Genomic DNA, 23,611 nt, shown 5'->3' with positions numbered 1-23,611 from the left:
TAGTGCATTACTGAATGCAATCTCTGCCACAATTGATGGGTGGTCTGGGATTCGATTTTGGATTGGCTTGTCTCTTGCCATCCTGATAGGTTTAAGGAGTATCTCAATTTCTTGCAAAGGTCAGGGCACCTTATTTTGAAATCAGTAGATCTAGACGTCAGTAGGGTGTGGATCTCCCAGTTCAAAGTGAAACGTAAATTTATCGTAATGTAGAAATACTGAGAACATGAGTTGCAGCCCTTGGAAGTGAGTCTGTAGGTAGCATAATCATGTCAGAGTTGAGGTGAGTGAAATTGTAGGTTCAGGAGCTTGCTGATTGTAGGGTAGTAACCATTTCTGGACCTGGTGGTGTGGGACCTAAGACTTGTGTATCTCTTGGAAGATGTTAACAGCAAAAGGAGAGCATGGTTTGGATAGTGGGTGTCCTTGATGATGGATGCTGCTTTCTTGTGGCATCAAACCTTGTAATTGTTCTCAATGGTGGGGGATGGCTTTGCCTGTGATGGACTGGGCAGTATCCGCCACTTTCTGTAGTCTTTTCCATTCCTGGGTGCTGGTGTTTACATTCCAGGCTGTGATGCAGCCAGTTAGGAGACTACATGTGTATCAATAGAAGTTTTAGATGACATGCCAAATCTATATAAACTGCTAAGTGAAGGACTGTCATACCTTCTTTGTAATGGTACTTGTGTGCTGGTCCCAAGACAGGTCCTCCGATATGATCCACAGTTCTTAGTTTGGGAACACTGGGAATTTACTCTTTGGTACTATCCCCAACACATATGATTGTGGTAACATATTCATGTATGCTAGCAGCTGATTATTTGAACATGGACCAGTCTACTGATTTAAAGCTGTCATATACAGTTAATCTCTTTGCTCATATCAGCACTTTATGACTTTCTTTACTGGATCCTCATGTTTCAGCTTTAGTTTGTTTGCAGGGAGAAGCACAGCACAGTGGTCTGCTTTAACAGTGTATATATGTTTAAAGTTTGTATAGCAATGATCAAGTGTGTTTGTGCCCTTTGGGGAGATGTGTTGGTAGAATTTTGGTAACACACTCTTGAAGTTGGCCTTGTTGCAGTCACTAGCAATGATAGCAAAAAAGTATCAGGTCACCTTGTTTCAAAGTTGTTGATCACAGAATGTCACTTAATTAGTGCAGGCTTCACATCTGCCTGAGCTTGGATATAGATCGCTGTCAGAAATAGCTGGTGAACTCCTGTGGCAGGTAATATGAGTGACACTTAAGTTAGATGTTCCAAGTTGAATGAACAGAGTCTAAACAAGATTATCACATCCAAGCACCGATTCAGAAAAACACCTATACATTTAACTTTACCTCATGACTCTAGAGTTCATCCAGTGAATTGAGGCTATGTTATCTGGCAATTGACCTGATCCCCTACTCCATTAACCATTAAGTCTGATGACCTGAAGCTGCTAGGGATCTGGTTCAGCTGACCTGGTGCATATGTTAAGATATGGCTAGAGTGGATTATTAAGGTAAACCAAAAACTAGAACCCTGGGAACAGCACTTTTGATGGTAAGAAAGAACCCATACACTTGGTATTGCTGTATGTAGCATGGATGTGGTCCATGGCCCAAACACTGCTCCTGTGCTGTACATATCATTCTTGAGACCCTCCATTGATCAGGGTCTACCACAGATATTGTGCCAAAGCTCTCTATGTGATATGCAAGCCTGAGTATGATATGGAGAGCAAATTATTGCTCATATATCTGGCTTCCCTCCCTCCATGCAGCTGATGAATCCAAAGGAACACTAGAGACTGATAAAGTTTGGCACCAACAGCATCATCAGAATTACAAGTCAATGTTGAAGTCAGCATAGGACTGCCTTAGGGATCCCAGCTCTGGAATTTTCCTTGGGGTTTACTTCCAAGCTTTCCCCATTAGTAGCTATAGCTGTCGGGCAGCAGAGGTTTCAGATCAGTTTTCCTTCTCCTAAATGAACTGCCAACCACAGCTGACAAGCTCCATTTGACTAGGCAACTGATTTTAAAGTGCCCGTAACTCACCTTTGCCCCTACTCCTGTCAGAAATGCTTCTGCTGGGCTGATTAGCTGACCCACATGTGAAGGCCAGGAGCTGGACTTGGTTGTCAGAGGCTATTTCAGATGCACACTGTTGGGAGCATTTACAGTAATAGGCAGTGGGAGTTTATCCCCACTATCAGCCCCAGCTACAGCAGTCATCCAAGCCATCAGGACAAACAACCACTTTGCAAAAGAAAACAAGCTGTGCAAATACAAAGTAAGAGAAAAGAAATTATAATAAAGAAAGGGAAAATACATATTGAGAACATAAGATGACGACCCCATGAAAGTGAATCCATAGGTTGTGGGGACAGTTCAGTGATGGAGTGAATGAAGTTATCTCCACAGGTTCAACCTGATGGCTGAGAGGTAATAATTGTTACTGAACCCGCTGATAGGAATCCCTTCTTCCTGATGGCAGCAGTAAAAAAAATTGCCTGGGTGGTGTGGTCTTTTACGATGGATGCTGCTTTCATGTGACAGTGCTCTGCGTACATGTGCCCAATGGTGGGGAAGTCTTTACCTATGGGCCGTATCCACTACTCTTTAGGATTTTCTGTACTAGGGCATTGATGTTTCCTACTAGGCTGTGATGCAACCAGTCGATATACCCTCCACCACATATCTATAGAAGTTTGTCAGTTTTAGATATCATACTGAATCTTTGCAAACTTCTAAGGAAGTAGAGGCTCTGCTGTCCTTTCTTCATAATTGCGCTTATGTGCTGGGCCTAGGACAGATCTTCTGAAATGATAACACTGAGGAATTTAAAGTTGCTGACCTTTTCCACCTCCAATCCCTCTGAATGAGGACTGGTTCATGGACTTCTGGTTTCCTTTGTCTTGCTGACATTGAGAGGTTGTTGTGGTACCACTCAGGCAGGCTTGGCAGATTATGCTGATTCATCACCACCTTTGATTCAGCTGACAATGATTTCATCAATAAATGTAAATATGGCATTAGAGCAATGCTTAACCTCGGTCATAAGCATAAAGTGAGTACAGTAGAGGGCTAAGCACACAGTTTGTGGTACATCTGTGCTGATGGAATGCGTGGAGATGTTGCCAATCCAAATTCACTGGGGCCTGTAAGTGAAGAAATCAAGATCCAATTGCACAAGGGTGTATTGAGGCCAAGGTCTTGAAACTTATTGATTAGTTTTGATTGGATGATGGCATTGACTATTAAGCTGTAGTTGATAAAGAGCAACCTGATGTATGCATCTGCTGTGGACCTGTTGTGCCAGTAGGCAAATTGGAGTGGATCTACGTCACTTCTCAGGCAGGAGTTATATATTTCATCACCAACCTCTCAAAGTATTTTATCCCAGTGGATACAAGTGCTACTGGATGATAGTCATTGAGGCATACCATCAAAGTGAAAGTTTAAAGATGTCGGTGAACACTTCAGCCTGTGTATCAGCACAGATCTTTAGTAATCAGCCAGCTATCCCATTTGGGCCAGATGTTTTCTGTGGGTTCACCCCCCTGAAGGATGCTCTAGCACTGGTCTCAGAGACTGAAATCATAGGGTCATTAGGGCTGTGAGTTTGTGAAGGTTCCTCCATGTTTTGGTGGTCAAAGCAAGCATTGTGCTGATCTGCAGTGAAACCTTGTTGTCTTCTATTTTGCTTGGTTTCAACTTTGTAAGTTAATAGCATTCATAGTTGTTGAGCATCCTTCAGTGATTCAGTTGGTCTAGAATTGCCACTTTGCACCTGAGATGGCTTTACAGAAATCATTCCTGGATGTTTCATATCTTACTTGGTCACCTGACCTGAATGCCACTAATCTAAACCTCAGCAATTTGCAGATCTCATGATTCACTTAGGGCTTCAGGTTGGGGAAGACTCTAAATGACTTTCTGGGGGTACATTCATCTACAAGCATTTTTATAAAAAATGTCTTTGACAACCAATTCAGATCCTAGAGTCCATGGCCCAATCCTCTGACTCAAAGCAATCCCATAGCTGCTCCTCTGCCTCCTGTGAACTGACAGCCAAATGTTCAAATTTCTTGAAATGCAGTCTAGGTGTATTGTAGTATAGCAGGGATAAGTATGTGTTGAATCTCCTGGTGCTATGCTAATCTTAATTGGGCAAAGATTTCTTCAGACAAGCCAGATTGAAGCCCTGTGATTTGAAATGTGTTGGGTGGGCTGTTTCTTGTTTGGTAATGGCAGTATTCGATATCTTGAGTGCCTGATTAATGTCAGCATTTGGCAGTTTGTAAACTGTGGTCAGAGTCGTGGAGAACTGCCTTGATAAGTAGAACAGTTGGAACTTAATGCTTAGATGATACAGGTCGTGAAACGAGAACAACAAAACCATCACGTCCGAAAATCACAAAGGGTTTATCATGTTACAGATTCCCCATCTTTTGCATTTTCTAAATCAGCAGGTTGATCCATTTGTGTAACGAGAAACCTTTGGGTCTTAGCACCACATTCAGAGAGTAAACACAGCAACTCCTCATTTCTGCCTGATATAGCAATCTTGCCCTTAGGTCTTCAATCTTGTTCTCCAGCAACAGCACATTTGCTAACAAGGTGCTGGGTAGAGGGAATTCCTTTCCTCTGCATCTCAGCTGGGCTCCCAGTCTTCCCCTTCTCCCTCTTTACCAGTTATGCAGATGTATCTTTGTCTGCCTAAAGGTGCCATATCTGTAGGCTTGAAAGCTTCAGAAGATTGTGAAATAGCTAGTTCATTAAGACCGTTCAAAACTATGTTGCTTAAAGGGAAATTACAGGCTGCAGATTGCAGCTAGAGTACAGGTAGTCCCCGAGCCACGAACATCCGACTTACGGACAACTCGTACTTACAAACCGAGGAAGGAGAACACTGTCCGCCATTTTAAGTCAGATCGTGACGCTGTCCACCATTTTAAGTCGTTCCTATTGACACTGTATTGAGTGTTTAACTTTGTATTTGGCTTAAATTTTTCTTAGTAAGATTCACCCTGACCCCACCCTGAGTTCGATCCAGTGACAGACTGCCCCCGTGTTGCAACTCCACCTCGTAAAAAAAAAACACCTCCACCTCAAGTTCCCACGTGGAATATTGTGGAGGATCAATTACCCAAACCCAGCACAGCCCCCACTGGTCCCATTTAGCCTGTCTCAGTGCAGTGGTCCTTAGGACTCAGCGGACCTCCGGAGCCAGCGGAGGTCGGGACCTGCTGCCCACAGGGCTTCTGTTCCATTGATGGGAAGTGATCGTGATTGAAAATAAAGTGGAAATAATAGAGTTTGGAAAGAGATGAAACGCCATCGGTCACTGGAAAAGCGTTAGGCTAGTCAGTCAACGATCGGAACAATTTTAAAGGATAAAGGATAAAGTGAGAATAATGGAGCATGTGAAAGGCCCTGCCCCAATGGAAGCTACAATTATTACTAAGCAATGCAGTGGTTTAAATTATGGAATACATATGTTTAAGTGTTTTATATGCATAGAAAGGTAAAACATATACCACATACTGAGATAAATGTTTGACTAACTGACGCTAAGTAATACCAGATGCACTTGTTCCGACTTACGTACAAATCCCACTTAAAGACGGACTTAGGAACAGAACTCGTACATAACCTGGGGACTGCCTGTAATTCAGAAGAGATATATTTAGAAACTTGGTAAGCAGATTATAACATGTCACTGTGGTTCACAGGTGTCATCTTGCAATCAAGACTGTTGGAGTGTATGGACTGCAGTAAGAAGCAAAGGAAATCAATTTACTGTGCTGATTTGTGGCTGGGGTAGGAACAAAATCAACAATCTAGACTTCCCAGAGGCTTCAAATGAGTTCTGGGATAGAGAAGCATTTAGAAAGCCAGTATTAATGCTAACCTGTCAATTAAAATGCATAAGGCAACTCAAAGCAAAGTATTTTTTCCCCAGCTCTTGCATAGGATTACATGGAGTCAAGACAGAACAACTTCCAGACTAGAGGTGATATACACCAATGGTCTTATTGTTGGCTGACATGGGAGCAATTGATGGCTTAGGTTTCAGTTGCATTGGAGTGCAAGCCATTCAAATTCCCTGCTTTTAAGACAGGATGATCCAAAAGGACACTGTCACGAGGGAGGAGGCTTCTCTTCTCTGGTATCTGGAATTATTTTCTTCCTTTTCTTATGACCTCTGTGCATGCACACCTATGCACTTCATCTCTTAAATGTATGTCCCACTCTGTGTGGACATGTTTTTGATGGATCCAACTTCAATTTTGGGTCCCAGGAGAGTAGACAAATGGTTACCTTCAAACTCACTGTCTCTGCTTGTATGTAAAGGTCCATTCAGAGCTCTTGATGAAATAGTTTTTAATGATGTCACAGCATATAAGCAAATCTTAAATATTAAAGCAAATTAATAATTTAATCAAAAATGAAATTTTCAATTCAAAGTTGTACTCTTCTACATATCTCCTCAAATGGATCAAGATAAAACCCAGCAACTCTCCAAATTTACTAGAAAATAAGTCACACAATGACATTTCTAAATCAAGTTGAAACATTTAAACAACAAACAATGCATTTTTTATTTGATAAAAAATACTTTATCCTGGAAATATGCAAGTTAGCAATTGGTAGTTGAACAAGTAGCTTTGCACTAGAAAAACAAAAGTGAATCCCTAAACACTAGAGCTCAGCTTTAGAAGTTTTAAGTTCATATTCTTTCATCATACTTATGTATTTATTACAAAAATAATTTTAACATATATTCTTGATTATTAATCTGTGTTGTCTTTTGTGAAAATTACCCTTTTGTTAAAATATGAGTCCTAGAAAAATGAATTCTGTGGATTCAAAATGTTATGGAAATAAATTTTTAGGATAAGAACAAAGAGATCCTTTACTGTGATTGTTCCATCTAATTTGTGTTTAAAGTTTTTGGATTGAACTCATCCTTGATACTATGCCTGTTACTTACTTCTGCATAGGTCTTAGCTAAATTTGTGCCAAGATTCCAGTGAGGAACAAACTGATCAGAATACACAGGCTCATAATTTAAGTAATTACACCCAAATTCTTCAATGAATTATACAGAAGTAGACTTTATAAACACAAGCTCCTATTTACAGCATGCCAGTGCCATAACATGTACATACTTTTTTCAAAGCTTTTACCCTATCATAAAAATCTTAACATTAATTATGGATCTCAACTAATTTTATATAAAAACAGGCAACTGAATTTGTTTCTGTAAACACATTGAAAAAAAATTAAAGGTGAATTTTTCATGCATCTGCACTTCTGTCTCCCAGAGCTCCAGTAGACTTTCTACCTAAAGAGCAAGGTAATACTATTTCTTCTGATGTTATTAAGAACATCAATAAGCATAATTTGTAAATGTAATTTTAATATGTAGGATAACCATATACAGTACATGATTCTATACAAATTGCTAATTTGACATTGCAAGCTTTTTACTGTATTTTGTTCATTTCTATTTCTCCTCCACAGCATTTCTTGAAAGATGCGTATTTTCCAAAGGCTTTCCTCAGCTCAAAAGTCAAAAATAGTAAAGATTTTCTTCCTTTTTTATACCAGACTGAAACCTTCATAATGATCTATGGCTTTAACTAGTTTGGCTTTAAGGATTTCCTTGTCTGTGTATTTTGGCAGATCCAGAAGATTAAAACAGGTGTGCGCTACTGGAAGGTAATCATCTCCACCTCCAGTTGGTTGAATGATAAATTTGAGGCTTTTCATACCAAGGATTGGAATTCGGTCACTACCTGTTAGAAACACTAGAATAAAAGCATTTTCAGATTTAAATGATGCATCAAGCACATAAATACTTAAAAAATACAAAATCATACATAGTTTATAACCAGAATAGTTGAATTCATTCAAACTTACACAGAAAACGTTTCTTCTTTTCCAAAGGTAGTTCATGGAACACTTCCCAGAAGAATTTGATAGTAGGATGTTCTGCCCAATATTCTCCTTTATATTCAGTATTCTATATTAAAAAGTCACTTAAAATCAATGGGCTACAGATTAAAATGTTTTGAAAATGAACATAACTTTTTATGGGAAATATCAGTATGAAAATTACTTGAATGCAAAATCCAGGATTAACTCTAAAACAGCTATAATTGTACAGGATATGTGCTACAACAATGTGGTTTTATTAGCCAATAATGCTAGGAGTATCCTTAAGAATTTGGACAGATTAGGTAATTGAACAGAGAGTTTGCAGTAAGAGTACAAATTAGATTATAAGAGTACAAATAAGAAATTAAGCAGACAGTGGTGAAAACAGAAGTGGGTGGTTATAAAGGTTAATAATGTGTTAGAAATACTAAGGGATTTGAAAAAAAAAACACGACCTTGAAGAGCTTCATTTTCACATTACAGAAGGAACATAATGCCTTAGTGCCAACAGATACACTGAATTTTACTCAGGCATCAGTGTGATGACCCGGTTACCAGTGTGGTAAAAGCCTAAATCATTAGTTCTACCACCCATTTTGTTGCCACAGTCCACCTCTCCAGCACTCTGGTGGCTCCTTATGGACTTAAATAAGTATGAACTTCCACAGGCTTCCCATCTTTTAGGACAGAAATGAGGAGAAACTGGTTGCCCCAGAGTAGTGAATCTGTGGAATTCTCTGCCCAGGAAAACAGTAGAGACTAATTCATTAAATATTTTTAAGACACAATTATATAGATTTTTGCTTAGCAAATGGAGAAAAGGAAGTGGAGCCGAATCCACAGCCAAAATGGTGAAGGAGGCTCAACATGCCAAATGGCCGATTCATGCTCTTATTTATTATGTTCTGTGTTTAGGGAAGGAAGCCCGTTTGCCAAATTTGTGGCCAGTTAAACTTGGTGCAAGCACACCAATTCCCATTCAAATTAATGACATCAGCTCTTATTAAAAATTGTTCTTTTCACTTAGTTTCAATTTTTAATGTTAACAGTAATTTTTAATGTTTTAGTTCTGAAGGTTTTGAGTGTTACTGATTGTAAACATTGAAGATTTAGCTGCAATATTATGCCCCAAGACAAGGCTCAGGCATCACAAAACAAGGCCAGCTGCTATCACAAACAGAAAGAAACAGGCCGCCTATGCAGATACAGCATCTATACACCGTTCTGCCAGGTTGAGAGGTTAACAGAAGTAGCAAAGGCCAGAGGAAGCTGCAGAACACCTACACGCTACTAGACTGTATGCTCTAAAACTGTATCAAGTTGCCTCCGAGGATGTCTGTGGGCAAGTTAGGAGGTTTGGAAAGTTGGACTTCTCTTGTCCTCTTTAGTGGCTGGTTCAGAGGTCCAAGTATAATAGGAGTTCACTGCCATATTTAGTCAATCATTACTTAGATCAACTCAAAATATGATCTAGTAAAACAAAGGCACTTGGATGTTATGGTTGCAATGATGGTTACTTTCAGCAACAGCATCATTACATTATGAAACTCCATAATTATGGTTAATTATGCAAAAACATAAGTTGGCGTCAGCAATTCTTTTCTCCTCCATATGGGGTTCTATTTTATAATAAATATTTATAAAGCATCCTCACCGTAAAAGGAAAAAACCTGAAGTTATGCTTTGTTACATGAGGTGCAAGCGATACTCTACTAAACCATAAATACATGTTTTTTATTCTCTCAACTATGTCAAAAATAAGCATATTTAAAATCAATATTTTTCTACCTTATTCTCAGTTGAATCTTCCACATTTTTGTTCATTAATGTTAGTTAAAATTGTGTTGCTTACTTTCTACTTTCATGACTATGAATTTTTCAGTATGATTGGTTGCTCAACCTGCTTGATGCCATCTCAATTTTAGAGATCCTCAGAAATTGAAATTTGACACTAAGTGACACCAGGAAGGGTGAAATCTACACCACAGAGAACTTGGGCAACTTCGTTAATTTGTAATCAAGTTGGCAGAACAGAGTATGATATAAAACCAAACACCTGTTACATTTAACAATATTTTCTGTCATACTGAAACTATTTTAGATTTACATTGAGTATGTTAGCCCAAGGAATTCTTCATTAAGTTTACCATACTACCAAGAGAAAAAGCTATAAAACCAGAGGCCATCTGGTCCATCAAGTCTGCTCCACCATATAATCATGGTTGATTTAATTTTCCCTTTCAACCCCATTCTCCTGCCTTTTTCCCTAAAACCCCTTACTAGTAGTGCTATATGGTAGCTGGTAGCCATTTTCAAAGCTAGAAGCTTATAAACTTGTTTTGTTCTTACTTCTACTATCCTTCATTATCCAGTTTACTTGTTCCTTCATCTGTTGTGTGGTTACACTAACCTTTTCCCATTCTTTCCAATCATAATTTGTATTTCCTGTAACCATTGCCTGCAGTTCATTAGGCTGGAAGAGTTGAAGTACTTTCCCTCCACATACTTTGTGAAAGCTTTCATAGAAAGCATCAAATAATGGAGCAATTGACTGGTTGAACAAATAGTCGACATATGCATCCACAAATTTATGTCTGGAAAAATACAAACAAATTTTTTTGTTAAGTCACAAATACAGACATAAGAATGAACACTAACCATAAAGTCACTTCTTACACATTTCCCCCCCAAGTAACTTCTAATAAAGTAACATTTTAATCTGTGAGCATTTTCGGCATGATACTGAGGCACTATGCTGTCTCCAGAACTATTAACAAAGTGCAATTTTCACAACTGGATACTCAACTCCCTCGTTGCCAAAGTTAAGTGATAATTAATGATCTAGCAACTTAATAGTAATCTGCATTAAGTCAGTGGTGATGTGCAGACAAATTAATGTATCAGATTAAAGGTGGTGCTGAAGAACATTTAATGTAACAACTGACACTAGAGATTATCTATGCAGATTGGAAGACTGCTGGAATGCACTGGACTAGATAGCTCTCAAATGCCCACACACCACTTTGACTGAGGTCTCTCCTGGTCTTTGGATCAGTGGGAAAAGTCAAACTAAGTATGAGCTGCTGGAAAAGAGTGGGTTTCTGTCTTAATTTGGGATTGTGGAAGAGGTGGAAAAAACAGCTTTTATTGTCCTTGAGACAGTTCACCTTGGGTTGAAGTAGACATGGGATTATATACAGCAGGGGTGACAGAAAATGGCAAAAAATTATGTTGCCCATTTAGTATGTTATTTCCTCTTCTCAGAGCACCCTTACTATTGAGTGGATACCATCTGAACCAGCAGCAGCATCCAGGAATGGAAAGAACCTTCTTAATGACAACTATCAGGATTCCTTTTTCCAACAGGCCCTGTCTGATTTATCAATACAACTTTACAGAATCCTGGCAACAAAAATTCTCTCTTCTCATTCATGCCTATTTCACATGTCACCAAAGTCTGTCACAATAAATACTGCAGTGATGGCAGTAGGGTAACCACAGTATGGAGCAAATCAGGATTATTAAAGACACTTGCTGGATTATCTCGATTGCCCTTCTACACAAAGGAACCAGAATGTTTATTCTCTAGTCTTCTGGAGCATCTCTCGTGGTTATAGATGATACAAAGACCTCTAACAAGGCACAAGCAATCTCATTGTTTGTCTCCTTTAAAATCCTGCACCAGATCCCATCATTCCTCAAGAGCCCAACACCTTCACTTTCTTATATCACGCTTTCAAGAATATCAAAATAACCCTTCTTGATCTCTTCTTCCTCCAAGCAAGAATTACATCCAGTGCTTGAGTGAACCCTCTCGTTTCCTAGCTACCCTCTTGTTTTTAATAAATAAAATGCTTTGAGATTTTTCTTAAACAAATGAGATCCAAATAAAACCATCTTAAAAATGTTTCATTACCCTGGAAATCAAAAGGATTATTCTCTGGATTACTTTCAAACTTCTTTTAGAAGTAACTTTTACAACTAATAAGAAATAAATTGCAGCATAGAGAAAGATTAATGAAGTCTTGCAAGGAAGCCAGATTTAGAAGAGCTACTTTTACATATAATTTACAACTGTTAATTTAAAATTATTTTACTTAAAATATCATTGATTCATACAGCACAGAAATGGAATCTTCATCCCACCATGTCTGTACAGACCTTCAAATATCCATTTATCAGTACTTCATCCATAGCTTTCTATGCAATGGTGATTCAAGTTCTTGCCTAGATTCTGCCAACATTTGTGAGAGCTTTTTCCATTATTACCTTCTCTGGCAGTGCATTCCAGGTTCCAACCACCTTCTGGGTCAATAAAAATTCTTTACAGATCATCTCCAAATTTATGCCTTTTAGTTTTGGATCCATATGCTATGAGGAACTGTTGCCTACCATCTATGCTTTCTACATCTCCCATAATTTTAAACATTTCTAATAGGTCCTTTTACACGTTTCTTATTGTTCCAACTATATTATTTATACAAAACATCACATGAAATAATTTTAGCTTTAATTAAACAACTGGAAGCAAACATCATGGAACATAGGACAGTACAGCACAGTTGAGGTCCTCTGGCCCACAATGGAATGAATGTCGATTCTTTAATCTGTCTAAGTCTCTCACTAATCCTAATGTATCTGCCTCTGCCACCACACCTGACAGAGGGTTTCAGAAACCTACCACTGTGTTAAAAACAAATACCTCTAGCACCTCCCCCCCACACTTTCCTCTGAATACCTACAAGTTATACCCCCATCATATTAGCCATTTCTGCCCTGAGAAAAGATGCTGGCTGTTCACTCCATCTATGCCTCTTATCATCTTGTACACCATTATCATCACCTCTCATCATCCTTCATTCCAAAGAAAAAAGCCCTAGCTCATTCAACTTATCCTCATAAGATATGCCCTCTAATCCAGGCAACATCCAGGTAGATCTCCTCTGTACCCTCTCTGAAGCTTTGACATCTGTCCTATAATGAGGTGACCTGAACTGAACACAATATTTCAAGTGTGGTCTAGCAAGTGTTTTACAGACCTGCAGCTGTGGCTCTTGAACTCAGTCCCCCAACCAATAAAGTCTAACACACTGTACTCCTTCTTAACAACCTTACAACTTGTATGGCAACTTTGAGGGATCTAAGGCTGTGAATCCAAAAATCCTTCTATTCCTCTACACTGTCAAGAACCCTGCCATTAACCCTGTATTCTGCCTTTAAGTTCAACCTTTTCTCTTCACACTTTTCTAGATTGTACTCCATCTGCTGCTTCTCTGCCCAGTTCTGCATTCTATTTATGTCCTGTTGTAACTTATGACAACCTTTGTGCCATCTACAAATTTAATATCTCATCCTTCCACTTCCTCATCCAAGACATTTATAAAAATCACAAACAGCATGAGTCCCAGAACAGATTAATTGCTGAGCACAACATATCATCAACCTCACTGGCAATCTTGTCATTCTCTAGAGCCTTCTTGGCAAGCCAACTCTGAATCCACACAACCAAGCTTTCCTGGCTTCCATGCCTTTTACTATAGGGAACCTTGTCAAAGGCCTTACTAAAATATTTATCACATCCACTGCTCTGGCATCAATTTGTTTTGTCACTTTCTCAAGGAATTTAATCAGCTTGAGAAGCACGATACATCCCTCACAAAGTCATGCTGACTATTCCTATGCTTTTCCAAATGGTCATAATTCCTGTCTCTAAAAATTCTCTCCAATCGTTTGCCCACCATTGATAACACTCACTGGTCTACAACTCCCAGGATGCAAAGATCATCACCAAAGGGCAGCAATTACATTCTTCAGTTCCTGTAGTAACATGGGTCACTTATGCTCTCAATACAGTATTGCTCCCTTCCTCTGACTTCCACTCACTGACTCAGTAGATGGTCCCTTCATGACATCTTTCCTTTCTGCAGCTGGTGATATCACCTCTCATTAGCAATACAACAGCACCCCCCCCCCACCCCCCGTGTCTTTTACAAAGTCTAAACTTCAGAACATCCAGCATCCATTTCTGCCCTTGTGGCAGCCAACTCTTTGTAATAACTATAACCATAAGACATAGGAGCAGAATTAGTCCATTTGGTCCATTGAGTCTGCTCAGCCATGGCTGATCCTTTCCCCCCCTCAACACCAGTTCCTGGCCTTCTCCCCATAACCTTTGATGCCATGTCCAATCAAGAACCTATCAATCTTTGCCTTAAATACACCCAACGACCTGGCCTCCAAAGCTACACGTGGCAACAAATTCCACAAATTTACCACTCTCTGGCTAAAGAAATTTCTCTGCATCATTGTTTTGAATGGACACCCCTCTATCCTGAGGCCATGCCCTCTTGTCCTAGACACTCCCACCATGGGAAACATTGTTTTCACATCCACTCTGTCTAGGCCTTTCAACATTTGAAAGGTTCAATGAGATCCCTCCCTCATCCTTCTAAATTCCAGTGAGTACAGTCCCAGAGCCATCAAACGTTCCTCATATGATAACCCTTTCATTCCTGGAATCATCCTTGTGAACCTTCTTTGGACCCTGTCCAATGCCAGCACATTCTAAGATGAGCAGCCCAAAATTGTACACAATATTCAAGGTGAGGCCTCACCATTGCCTTATAAAGCCTTAGCATCACATCCCTGCTCTTGTATGTTAGACCACTCGAAATGAATGGTAACATTGCATTTGCCTTTCTAAGTTAACCTTTTGGGTGTTCTGCACAAGGACTTCCAAGTCCCACTGCAACCAGATTTTTGGATTTTTTCCTCTGTTAAGAAAATAGTCTGCACAATACCAAATACCTAGTACCAATTTCTAATACTAAAGTGCATGACCATTCATTTACCAACATTAAATATAATTCGCCACTTTCTTGTCCATTCTCCTAATCTGTTTAAGTCCTTCTGCATCCTACCTGTTTCCTCAACACTACCTGCCCCTCCACCAATCTTCGTATCATCTGCAAAATTGGCAACAAAGCCATCTATTTCATCATCTAAGGTATTTACATACAGCATAAAAAGAAGTGGTCCCAACACCAACCCAGCAGAACACCACCAGTCACTGGCAGCCAACCAGACAAGGATCCTCTTATTCCCACTCGCTGTCTTCTTCCAATCAGCCAATGCTCTAACCATTTTAATAACTTTCCCGTAATACCATGAGCTCTTAACTTAGTAAGCAGCATCATGTGTGGCACCTTGTCAAAGGCCTTCTGCAAGTCCAAATATACAACATCCACTGCATCCTCTTATCTATCCTACTTGTAATCTCAAAGAATTCCAACAGGTTCATGAGGCAGGACTTTCCTTTAAGGAAACCATCTTGTCCAGTGTCACCAAGTACTCCATCACCTCGTCCTTAACAACGCAATGTAACATCCTCCCAACCACTGAGGGCTAACTGGTCTATAATTTCCTTTCTGCTGCCTTTCTCCTTTCTTGAAGAATGCAGTGACATTTGTAATTTTCCAGTCCTCTGACACTATTCCAGAGTCCAATGATTTTTGAAAGATCATTCCTAATCCCGCCACAATCTCTAACGCTACCTCTTTCAAAACCCTAGGATGCAGTTCATCTGGTCCAGGTGACTTATGTACTTTTAGCTTTTTGAGCATCTTCTCCCTTGTAATAGTAACTGCACACACTTCTCCTCCCTCACACACGACAGCATCTGGCACACTGCTAGAGTCATGTTCTAAGTTATTTGCCCTTGCTCCTGATAGTTCTTGCATTAAAAGAGACACATTTCAATCCATCCACTTTCTACAATTTCCACTGTCTATTCATCTTCAGTCTCTCTAAACACTGCATTTACTTTTACCTATTACCCTATTTTCTATTACTCATTTCCATTCCCTTCCCAAATTTAAACTCTCCCCAGAAGTTCTAGTAAACCTACTTGCAATGATATTGGTCCCCTTGAGTTCAGGTATAACCTGTCCCTTTTGTACAGGACATAACTTCCCCAGAAGATGATCTAGAAATATGAAACCTCCTTACACCAATTCATAAACCAGACATACATCTACCAAATCATCCTACTTTTATCCTCACTGGTGCATGGCACAAGCTGCAGTTCAGAGGTTACCATCCTTGAGGTCCTGCTTTTCAGTTTCTTATCTAGCTTCCTATATCGTCTCTTCAGGACTTCATCCCTTTTCCTACTAAAAGTTATTGGTATCAATATGTACCAGGTTCAAGTTCAAGTTTGTAATTTAACCATACATGAATACCCAATAAAACAGGCAAATGAAACAGTGTTACCCCAGGGCCAATGTGAAGACAGTAGTAAAATACAGTCACTACAAGTCCCTGAATCCATGCATGTTGCAGAAACCTACAGCTGACCACAATACATCATCTTCTGCCGAGCAAACAAGAAGAGTAGCACCGATACCAGCATGGATGCCGCGCCACGCTACCTCTAGCACTCCAGTAGAGTGCACCGACTCCACTGCCTCTCTCCTGGGAAGCTACAAACAGTTGATACCATGGTTTGAGGCCAAGTCCTTGCAACGACTGAGTCTATGCAGCTCCCTCGCTATTCGCTAATAAACCGGTGAATCAGACCTGCAGCAGCATTCCATGTCACCAATGTCCAATAGGATCTTGCAAACGCACAGAAAATGACTCTGACAATTACTCGCTGTTAGACTGCAAACTGCCTTTGTACACCAACTCCTCTCTGTCAGAGACAGCAGCAGAATCCACACCTTTACGTTCCTTTACATTCTCAGCCAACAAGCAACTCGCTAATGGGCTAGATCTGTAATACTTCAAGGTCTTAATGCGCAGCAGGGTCGTCAGATTGTAAAAAAATGTTTAAGGACAATAGCATCTGTGGTTGTCCTCTTAAAAGCCGCTGGATCTGAGTGCATTGCCATCTCAGTGGACATTTGGCTTAGCATGACTTCTTACTGCTCAGCCTCTCCCTTAAGACTGCTGTGGACCCACTCTAAGATGACCCTGACTTGGGCCACAGGTCATCCAGCTCCAGTTCACTAACGTGGTCTGTAAGGAACTGCATCCAAATACACCTCGCCAATGTAGCAATCAGGAAGACTGGAGATCTCTGAGATCTCCCACATCTTGCATGACCCAGGATCCATTATCTCTACTCTAGCCTGATAGTAATCAGCAAAGAAAAATTGACAACGCCTGAACCTAGTCTTCACCTCTCCTCACTGAAGCCTCTTGAGCCAAAGACTCCACTTCCCACTCTAATTCTGTTCTACAAACACCATGGCTGCTCTGCTTAAACCTTTCTTACCTTTATTAGTCCTAGCCAAATGCCTAACTCAAATGATCTTGGCAATAAGTCTCAAAAGGCCCCAGTTGTTTTTTTTAAATCCGGCAGTTAAATGCCATAAGCATTTGTCTATGAAATGGCAATCTGCAAACAATGTTCTGATTAAGTTCAAAGTAACTTTTATTATCAGCACCTTATAAAGCCTCAGCATCACATCCCTGCTCTTATATTTTGAACCTCTTACAATGAATGCTAACATTGCAATTGTCTTCCTCTTCATCAAATCTACCTGCAAGTTAACCTTTAGGTTGTTCTGCACAATGACTCCAAAGTTTTTTTTGCATCTCTGATTTTGTGGATTTTCTCTCCATTTAGAAAATAGTCTGCACATATATTTCTTCAAAGTGAATGACCATGCATTTTGCAACATCGCATTTGATTTGCCACTTTCTTGCCCACTCTCCTAATCTGTCAAGTCCTTCTGTAGCTTTCTTGTTTCCTCAACACCAAATGCTCCTCCACCAATCTTCATATTCTTCTGCAAACTTGGCAAAAAGCCATCTATTCTATTACCTAAATCACTAATAAACACCATGAAAAGAAGCAGTCCCAACACCGACCCTGCGGAATACACTGGTCACCGGCAGCCAACCAAAAAGGATCCTCTTATTCCCACACACTACCTCCTACCAATCAGCCAATCCTCTAACCATGCCAGCAACTTTTCCTGTAATACCATGCACTCTTACCTTAGTAAGCAAACTCACGTGTGGCACCTTGTCAAAGGCCTTCTGATATACAGCATTTTCTGCATTCCCTTTATCTATCCTACTTGTAATTTCCTCAAAGAATTCCAACAGGTTCCGTAGGCAGGATTATCCCTTAACGAAACCATGTTGACTTGTCCCGTGTCACCAAGTGCTCCATAACCTCATCCGTAACAACTGACTCCATCTTCCCAACCACTGAGGACAGGCTAACTGGTCTATAACTTCCTTTCTGCTGCCCTTCTCCTTTCATAAGGAGTGCAGTGACATTTGCAATTTTCCAGTCCTTTGGCACCATGCCAGAGTCCAATGATTTTTGAAAGATCATTAATAATGCCTCCACAATCTCTGCCGCTACTCTACCTCTTCAGAACCCTAGGGTGCAGTTCAACTGGCTCAGGTGACGAATGTACCCTTAGGTCTTTCAGCTTTTTGAGCACCTTCTCCCCTGTAGTAGTACTGCACTCACTTCTCTTCCCTCACAACCTTCAACATCTGGCACGCTGCTTTGTTGTATGCCCTCTCTTTTGCTCTTACATTAACCTTGACTTCTCCTGTCAGCCACAGTTGCACTATTTTGCCATTTCTGTGTTTTTGGCATAATTCTACCTTGCACCTTCCTCATTTTTCCTAGTAACTCACGCCATTGCTGCTCTGCTGTCTTGCCAGCTATCATCTCCTTCCAATTTACTTCTGCAAACTCCTCTCAAACCACTACAATTTCCTTTACTCCACTAAAATACTACTTTGTCAGACTGTACTTTCTCCCTACCAAATTTAAAGTTGAACTTAATCATATCGTGATCACTGCCTCCTAAGAGTTATTTTACCTTAAGCCCCCTAATCACCTCTGGTTCATTACATAACACCCAATCTAGTATAGCTGATCCCCAAGTAGGCTTAATGACAAACTGTTCTAAAAAGCCATCTTGTAGGTATTCAACAAACTCACTCTTGAGATCCATTACCAACCTGATTTTTCCAATCAACATGCATATTGAAATCTCCCATGACCATCATAACATTGCCTTTTTGACATAAATTTTCTATTTCCCATTCCATACCCTACCTAAAACTCTTTTAGTAAGCTATAGTAATCTTTCCCCTCCGAAGAATAACCACCTTTTCAGAAACACATGCAGAGTCTTTCACTAATACTCTGCTGCATTGGAGAATGTTTCTCACCTGTTATCTTTGGTTACAGGAATATTGCTGCCATCCGGAATCAACTCTTTAACTTCCGTTAGACCAAACGTTTCTACTGTAATCTGATTAAGAATTGAGGAAAATTAAAATCACAAGCAAAGATCTTGAAATATTACCCGAACCATTGGTCAGTTTTATCAAAGACAAGAACCATAGGAGGCCAAAATAAATCAAAACTAGCAGAGACCAAGAATTCTAAATATTATTTTTCTAGGGTTTCTCCTTTGTTTTTGTGTGTATTTCAGCTCTTTCCTCCCATACCAAAAATACACAGAAGGATATTGTTTTATGTACTTATTACATTGTCATTTGCTTTTTTAGATTGATTCAGAGGTATCTCTCAGAAAATGCCAATCCCTTTAAATAACAGGATTAATTAGTCCCACAAAACTTCAGCTCAGATGACTAGTTCAATGTTAAACATTTGAAAGACTGAATACATACAAGGTAAGCATTATTTGTCAAAAGGGGTGAGAATCAGGGATAATTCCAGTCAAGATGGCTCCTTTGGTCGACATCTCTTAGATATATCATGAATACATATATTTCACTTTTACATTTTTACAATGCCTTTTACATTTGTTTTTCATCTTTGATGTGATTCTGGAATTCTTGGAGCCTGTAATTTGCTGTTTGGAGATCATTTGGGTGTTTTTTAGCGCTCTGCAATCTTCAAGACGATTCTGGGAGGCAGAGGCTGTGTGTGGGAACTTCACGGTAAGCAGGCTGCAAGCTGATGTTTGACTTCATCTTGCCAATTAAATCTTCCATTTTTTGCCAATTAAAGCAACGAGGGAGACTTGAAACATCGAGCTGAAAGTCTGGATTTTGTTTGGGTGTTTCAGTGGTCTGCAGTCTCCGCTTCCAGGAAACGGAGACAATGTGCACAACTTCATGGCAGGTTGGCTGCTGGACCTGTCTAGACCTCATTTCGCTGATTAAAGCTTCCATTGTTTGTCAATTAAGGTGATGAGCAAGACTGAAGCATCGAGGTGAGTGGAGAGGGTGACTTTTGATTACTCTGTACCAGAAAGGGGAAGATCTGCCACTGGGTGTGGAAAGTGTTCCCCAGGTTTTCTGCATTTTGGTTGTGGGTTTTGACTATAGACTACCCCCACCCTGCCCCCAGTCTTAGTTTTTTTTTATATCGTGTCTTTTGCCCAAACTCTCTACATTTTTTTGTGCGGGGCAGAGGGGCTTAGGGGTCGATATACCTGTCTGCTTTTGTTAATTTTTTTTGTAGGGGAGGAGGGATTTGGGGGTTGAGGTGCCTATTCTCTTTCTGTTTCTTTTTTGTGTGGGGGGAGGGGGGGATTTTGGGGGGGTTGATGGCCGTGCGGCCTTTCTTTTCTTTCCTGATTTCACGGCTACCCAAATAACAATTCCAAGTTGTATACTTTGATAATAAATTAACCTTGAATATTTAAATGCGATATGGCACCAATACAGGAAGATTACCTCATTATACTAAACTATCAAAAACAGTAAAAAGCAATATAAGTTTATATTCAGCACTAAAGGAAATGAAAATGTTTCAAAATTGAGAAATAAATTTGAAAATGATTCACTGAAATATATACATTTCCAAAAATTTATCCACACACACAAGGCTGAACTACTTATTTAAAACAGAAATACAATCAGCTCTGATCACTAAACCTTTCCACTTTTTACTCCAATATATTCCTAATAGTTTATTCCTTTCTTCACCCTGCAGCTGTAGACCCATACAAATATATCACATATGACTTATAGAGTTATACAGCATGGATACAAGCAGACTGACCCAAATGCTTACCACAGCTGGTCCTATTGCCTCCAAAACTTCCTTTCCATGCATCTGTTCAAATGCCTTTTAAATGTTGACAGCAATTAATTCAACATACACACTATCCTTTTTTGGGGGGGGGGGGGAGTTGCCCCTTAAACCCTCTTAAATATTTTCCCTCTTACCTCAAATCTATGCCCTCTGGTTTTAGTGAGAAAAAGAGACTCTGACCATCCACCTTATCCACCTCATGATTCTATATACCTCTGTAAGGTCATCATGCAGCCTCCTACACTCCAGGGAAAAATATTCAGCCTATTTCAGTCTCACCTAATAACTCAAGTCATTCAGTCCTACCAACATGCACGTAAATCTTTTCTGCATCCTTTCCAGCTTAATGACATTTTTCTATAGCTGGGTGACCAGAATTACACACAGTACTCCAACTCCGGTCTCATCAATGTCTTGAAAATGTCTTTCTCTTGTACCAATTAAAGCAAGCATGCCTGATGTCTTCTTCACCACACAGTCTACTTATCTCACTGCTTTTAAGGAACCATAGCAAGGTGCAGATTGACTCAATTTACAATGTATCCTATTTACTTTCAAGATTACTCAAATTCTCCTTGTATATATCTATTTTCTCACTTCTATACTTTTTGTCACTGAACTCAGTTTTTAAATACCATACTTTCCCACAATATTTTTCATGTCACCATTTACTTTAACATAGGTCTTAACTACCTTTCCTCTATTAATTGTGATGTGAAGAAATGTCAAACCTGTAATTCCCACTTTTGTCTCACACCTAATTCCCAACGATCTGCAATTAATGATCTAATTGGAGCTGATCAATTTGTAGCTTTTATTGCTCAGTTTATTTGAATCCCATTCATTTATCCCTCTACATCCAACAAAAACTGATCTTTTTCACAGATGCATAGCTTTATCTATGACATTTCACTATGCATTTACTATACTCAACATTGTTTTGATTGACATACTTAGTATTTTGTATACATTACATACTGTATATGACACAAGGGAAGCTGTAACATTATCTCCCTATATCAAGTCGAACCTGTAGAAGTTTTACTGAGCACCATGAAAATCTGCTGATAGTTGTAGTGTTATAGAATCCTTAGTTATTATTGTTGCTTTCCCTGTTATTATTCCCAAAAACATTACAAATAGAAATTAAGCTTTTAGGAATGTTCAGGTACAAGTCATGCTTTCTTTATTAATAATATGCCACATTCCTTCATAGTTATTCAGACTTTATTAGTCTTAATTTGTTATAGACAATAGGTGCAGGAGTAGGCCATTTGGGCCTTCGAACCAGCACCGCCATTCACTGTGATCATGGCTGATCATCCACAATCAGTACCCCGTTCCTGCCTTCTCCCCATATCCCTTGACTCCACTATCTTTAAGAGCTCTATCTAACTCTTTCTTGAAACCACCCAGAGAATTGGCCTCCACTGCCTTCTGAGGCAGAGCATTCCACAGATCCACAACTCTCTGGGCGAAAAGGTTTTTCCTTAACTTCGTTCTAAATGGCCTACCCCTTATTCTTAAACTGTGGCCTCTGGTTCTGGACTCCACCAACATTGGGAACAAGTTTCCTGCCTCTACTTTGTCCAATCCCTTAATTATCTTATATGTTTCAATCAGATCCCCTCTCATCCTTCTAAATTCCAGTGTATAACAAGCCCAGTTGCTCCAATCTTTCAACATATGACAGTCCCGCCATCGCGGGAATTAACCTCATGAACAAATGCTGCACCCCCTCTATAGCAAGAATGTCCTTCCTAAAACTTGGAGACCAAATCTGCACACAATTCTTGTTCTTGAAGCTTTATACAATTACATATCTAGCACCTAATTCTGAACTCGCTTTTTAACAAAACCAATCATTTTATCTTTTTTTATTTCTTAAATATTTTGAATATTCCACTGTCACCAAACTCCAAAGAATCACAACATTTAATCAGCTTACATAAATACTTATTACAGATGAAAGGAAACTCATTTTACATCAATGCTAATTTCACATTGAGGCCAAATATTAAACTGCATTGATCAAACTTACTTTAGTTCCTCCCTCAGATTCCTGGCACCTACTGACAATCACTACGTTTAAATGCACTTTCAGATTCTCCTTTCGATATTGACTTACTGTGAAGTTGAGGGAGAACATGTCTTCCACATCCTCTTCTGGGTAATCAAGTAGTTGCTGCAAACTCCTAAATAAAAATTCACACACTGATAAAGAAAAACTGATTTGATGAAAGCTGAGTACATGCTCAAATTTTGTGTCTTCAGAAATGTTAATTGTAAAAATTATTACCATAATAATAAAAATTAGCAGTAATTCAAGAGTTATCAAGCAGGTTGCATGTACACCTTTTCAACTTTCAACAGGAAAATAAACATTTAAATTTAAACTGCAAATATTATTGAAAGACTTGTTAATTTTATTTAGAGATATAGTGCAGAACAGCTCCTTCCAACCCAATGAGCTGCACCGCCCAGCAACTCACTTATTTAACCCTAGCCTAATCACAGGACTATTTACAATGACCAATTATCCCACTAACCCATATCATAGAGAGTACTCATTACAGAGGGTAATGGAAATGAACACCAGTCACCTGCATCCTGTCACCTGCTACA

General features: G+C 39.5%; 1 protein-coding gene across 1 annotated transcript in view; it reads right to left on the bottom strand.

Annotated features, from left to right (window-relative positions):
• Positions 1-6,407: 6,407 nt before the first annotated feature.
• The window catches only part of herc4 (HECT and RLD domain containing E3 ubiquitin protein ligase 4), a 107,687-nt gene continuing 90,483 nt past the window's right edge, over positions 6,408-23,611 (bottom strand). The window contains exons 20-24 of the mRNA XM_059947333.1: positions 23,115-23,181; positions 19,147-19,229; positions 10,349-10,532; positions 7,921-8,023; positions 6,408-7,808 (exon numbers count right to left, since the gene is read on the bottom strand). Coding sequence (XP_059803316.1) covers positions 7,600-7,808; positions 7,921-8,023; positions 10,349-10,532; positions 19,147-19,229; positions 23,115-23,181 — 646 coding nt within the window. The 3' untranslated portion in view covers positions 6,408-7,599. The remainder of the gene's footprint in view (positions 7,809-7,920; positions 8,024-10,348; positions 10,533-19,146; positions 19,230-23,114; positions 23,182-23,611) is intronic.

This window comes from Hypanus sabinus, chromosome 22, assembly GCF_030144855.1.
Source record: "Hypanus sabinus isolate sHypSab1 chromosome 22, sHypSab1.hap1, whole genome shotgun sequence".
Lineage (NCBI taxonomy): Eukaryota > Metazoa > Chordata > Chondrichthyes > Myliobatiformes > Dasyatidae > Hypanus > Hypanus sabinus.
This window is presented reverse-complemented; position numbering and strand designations above follow the sequence as displayed.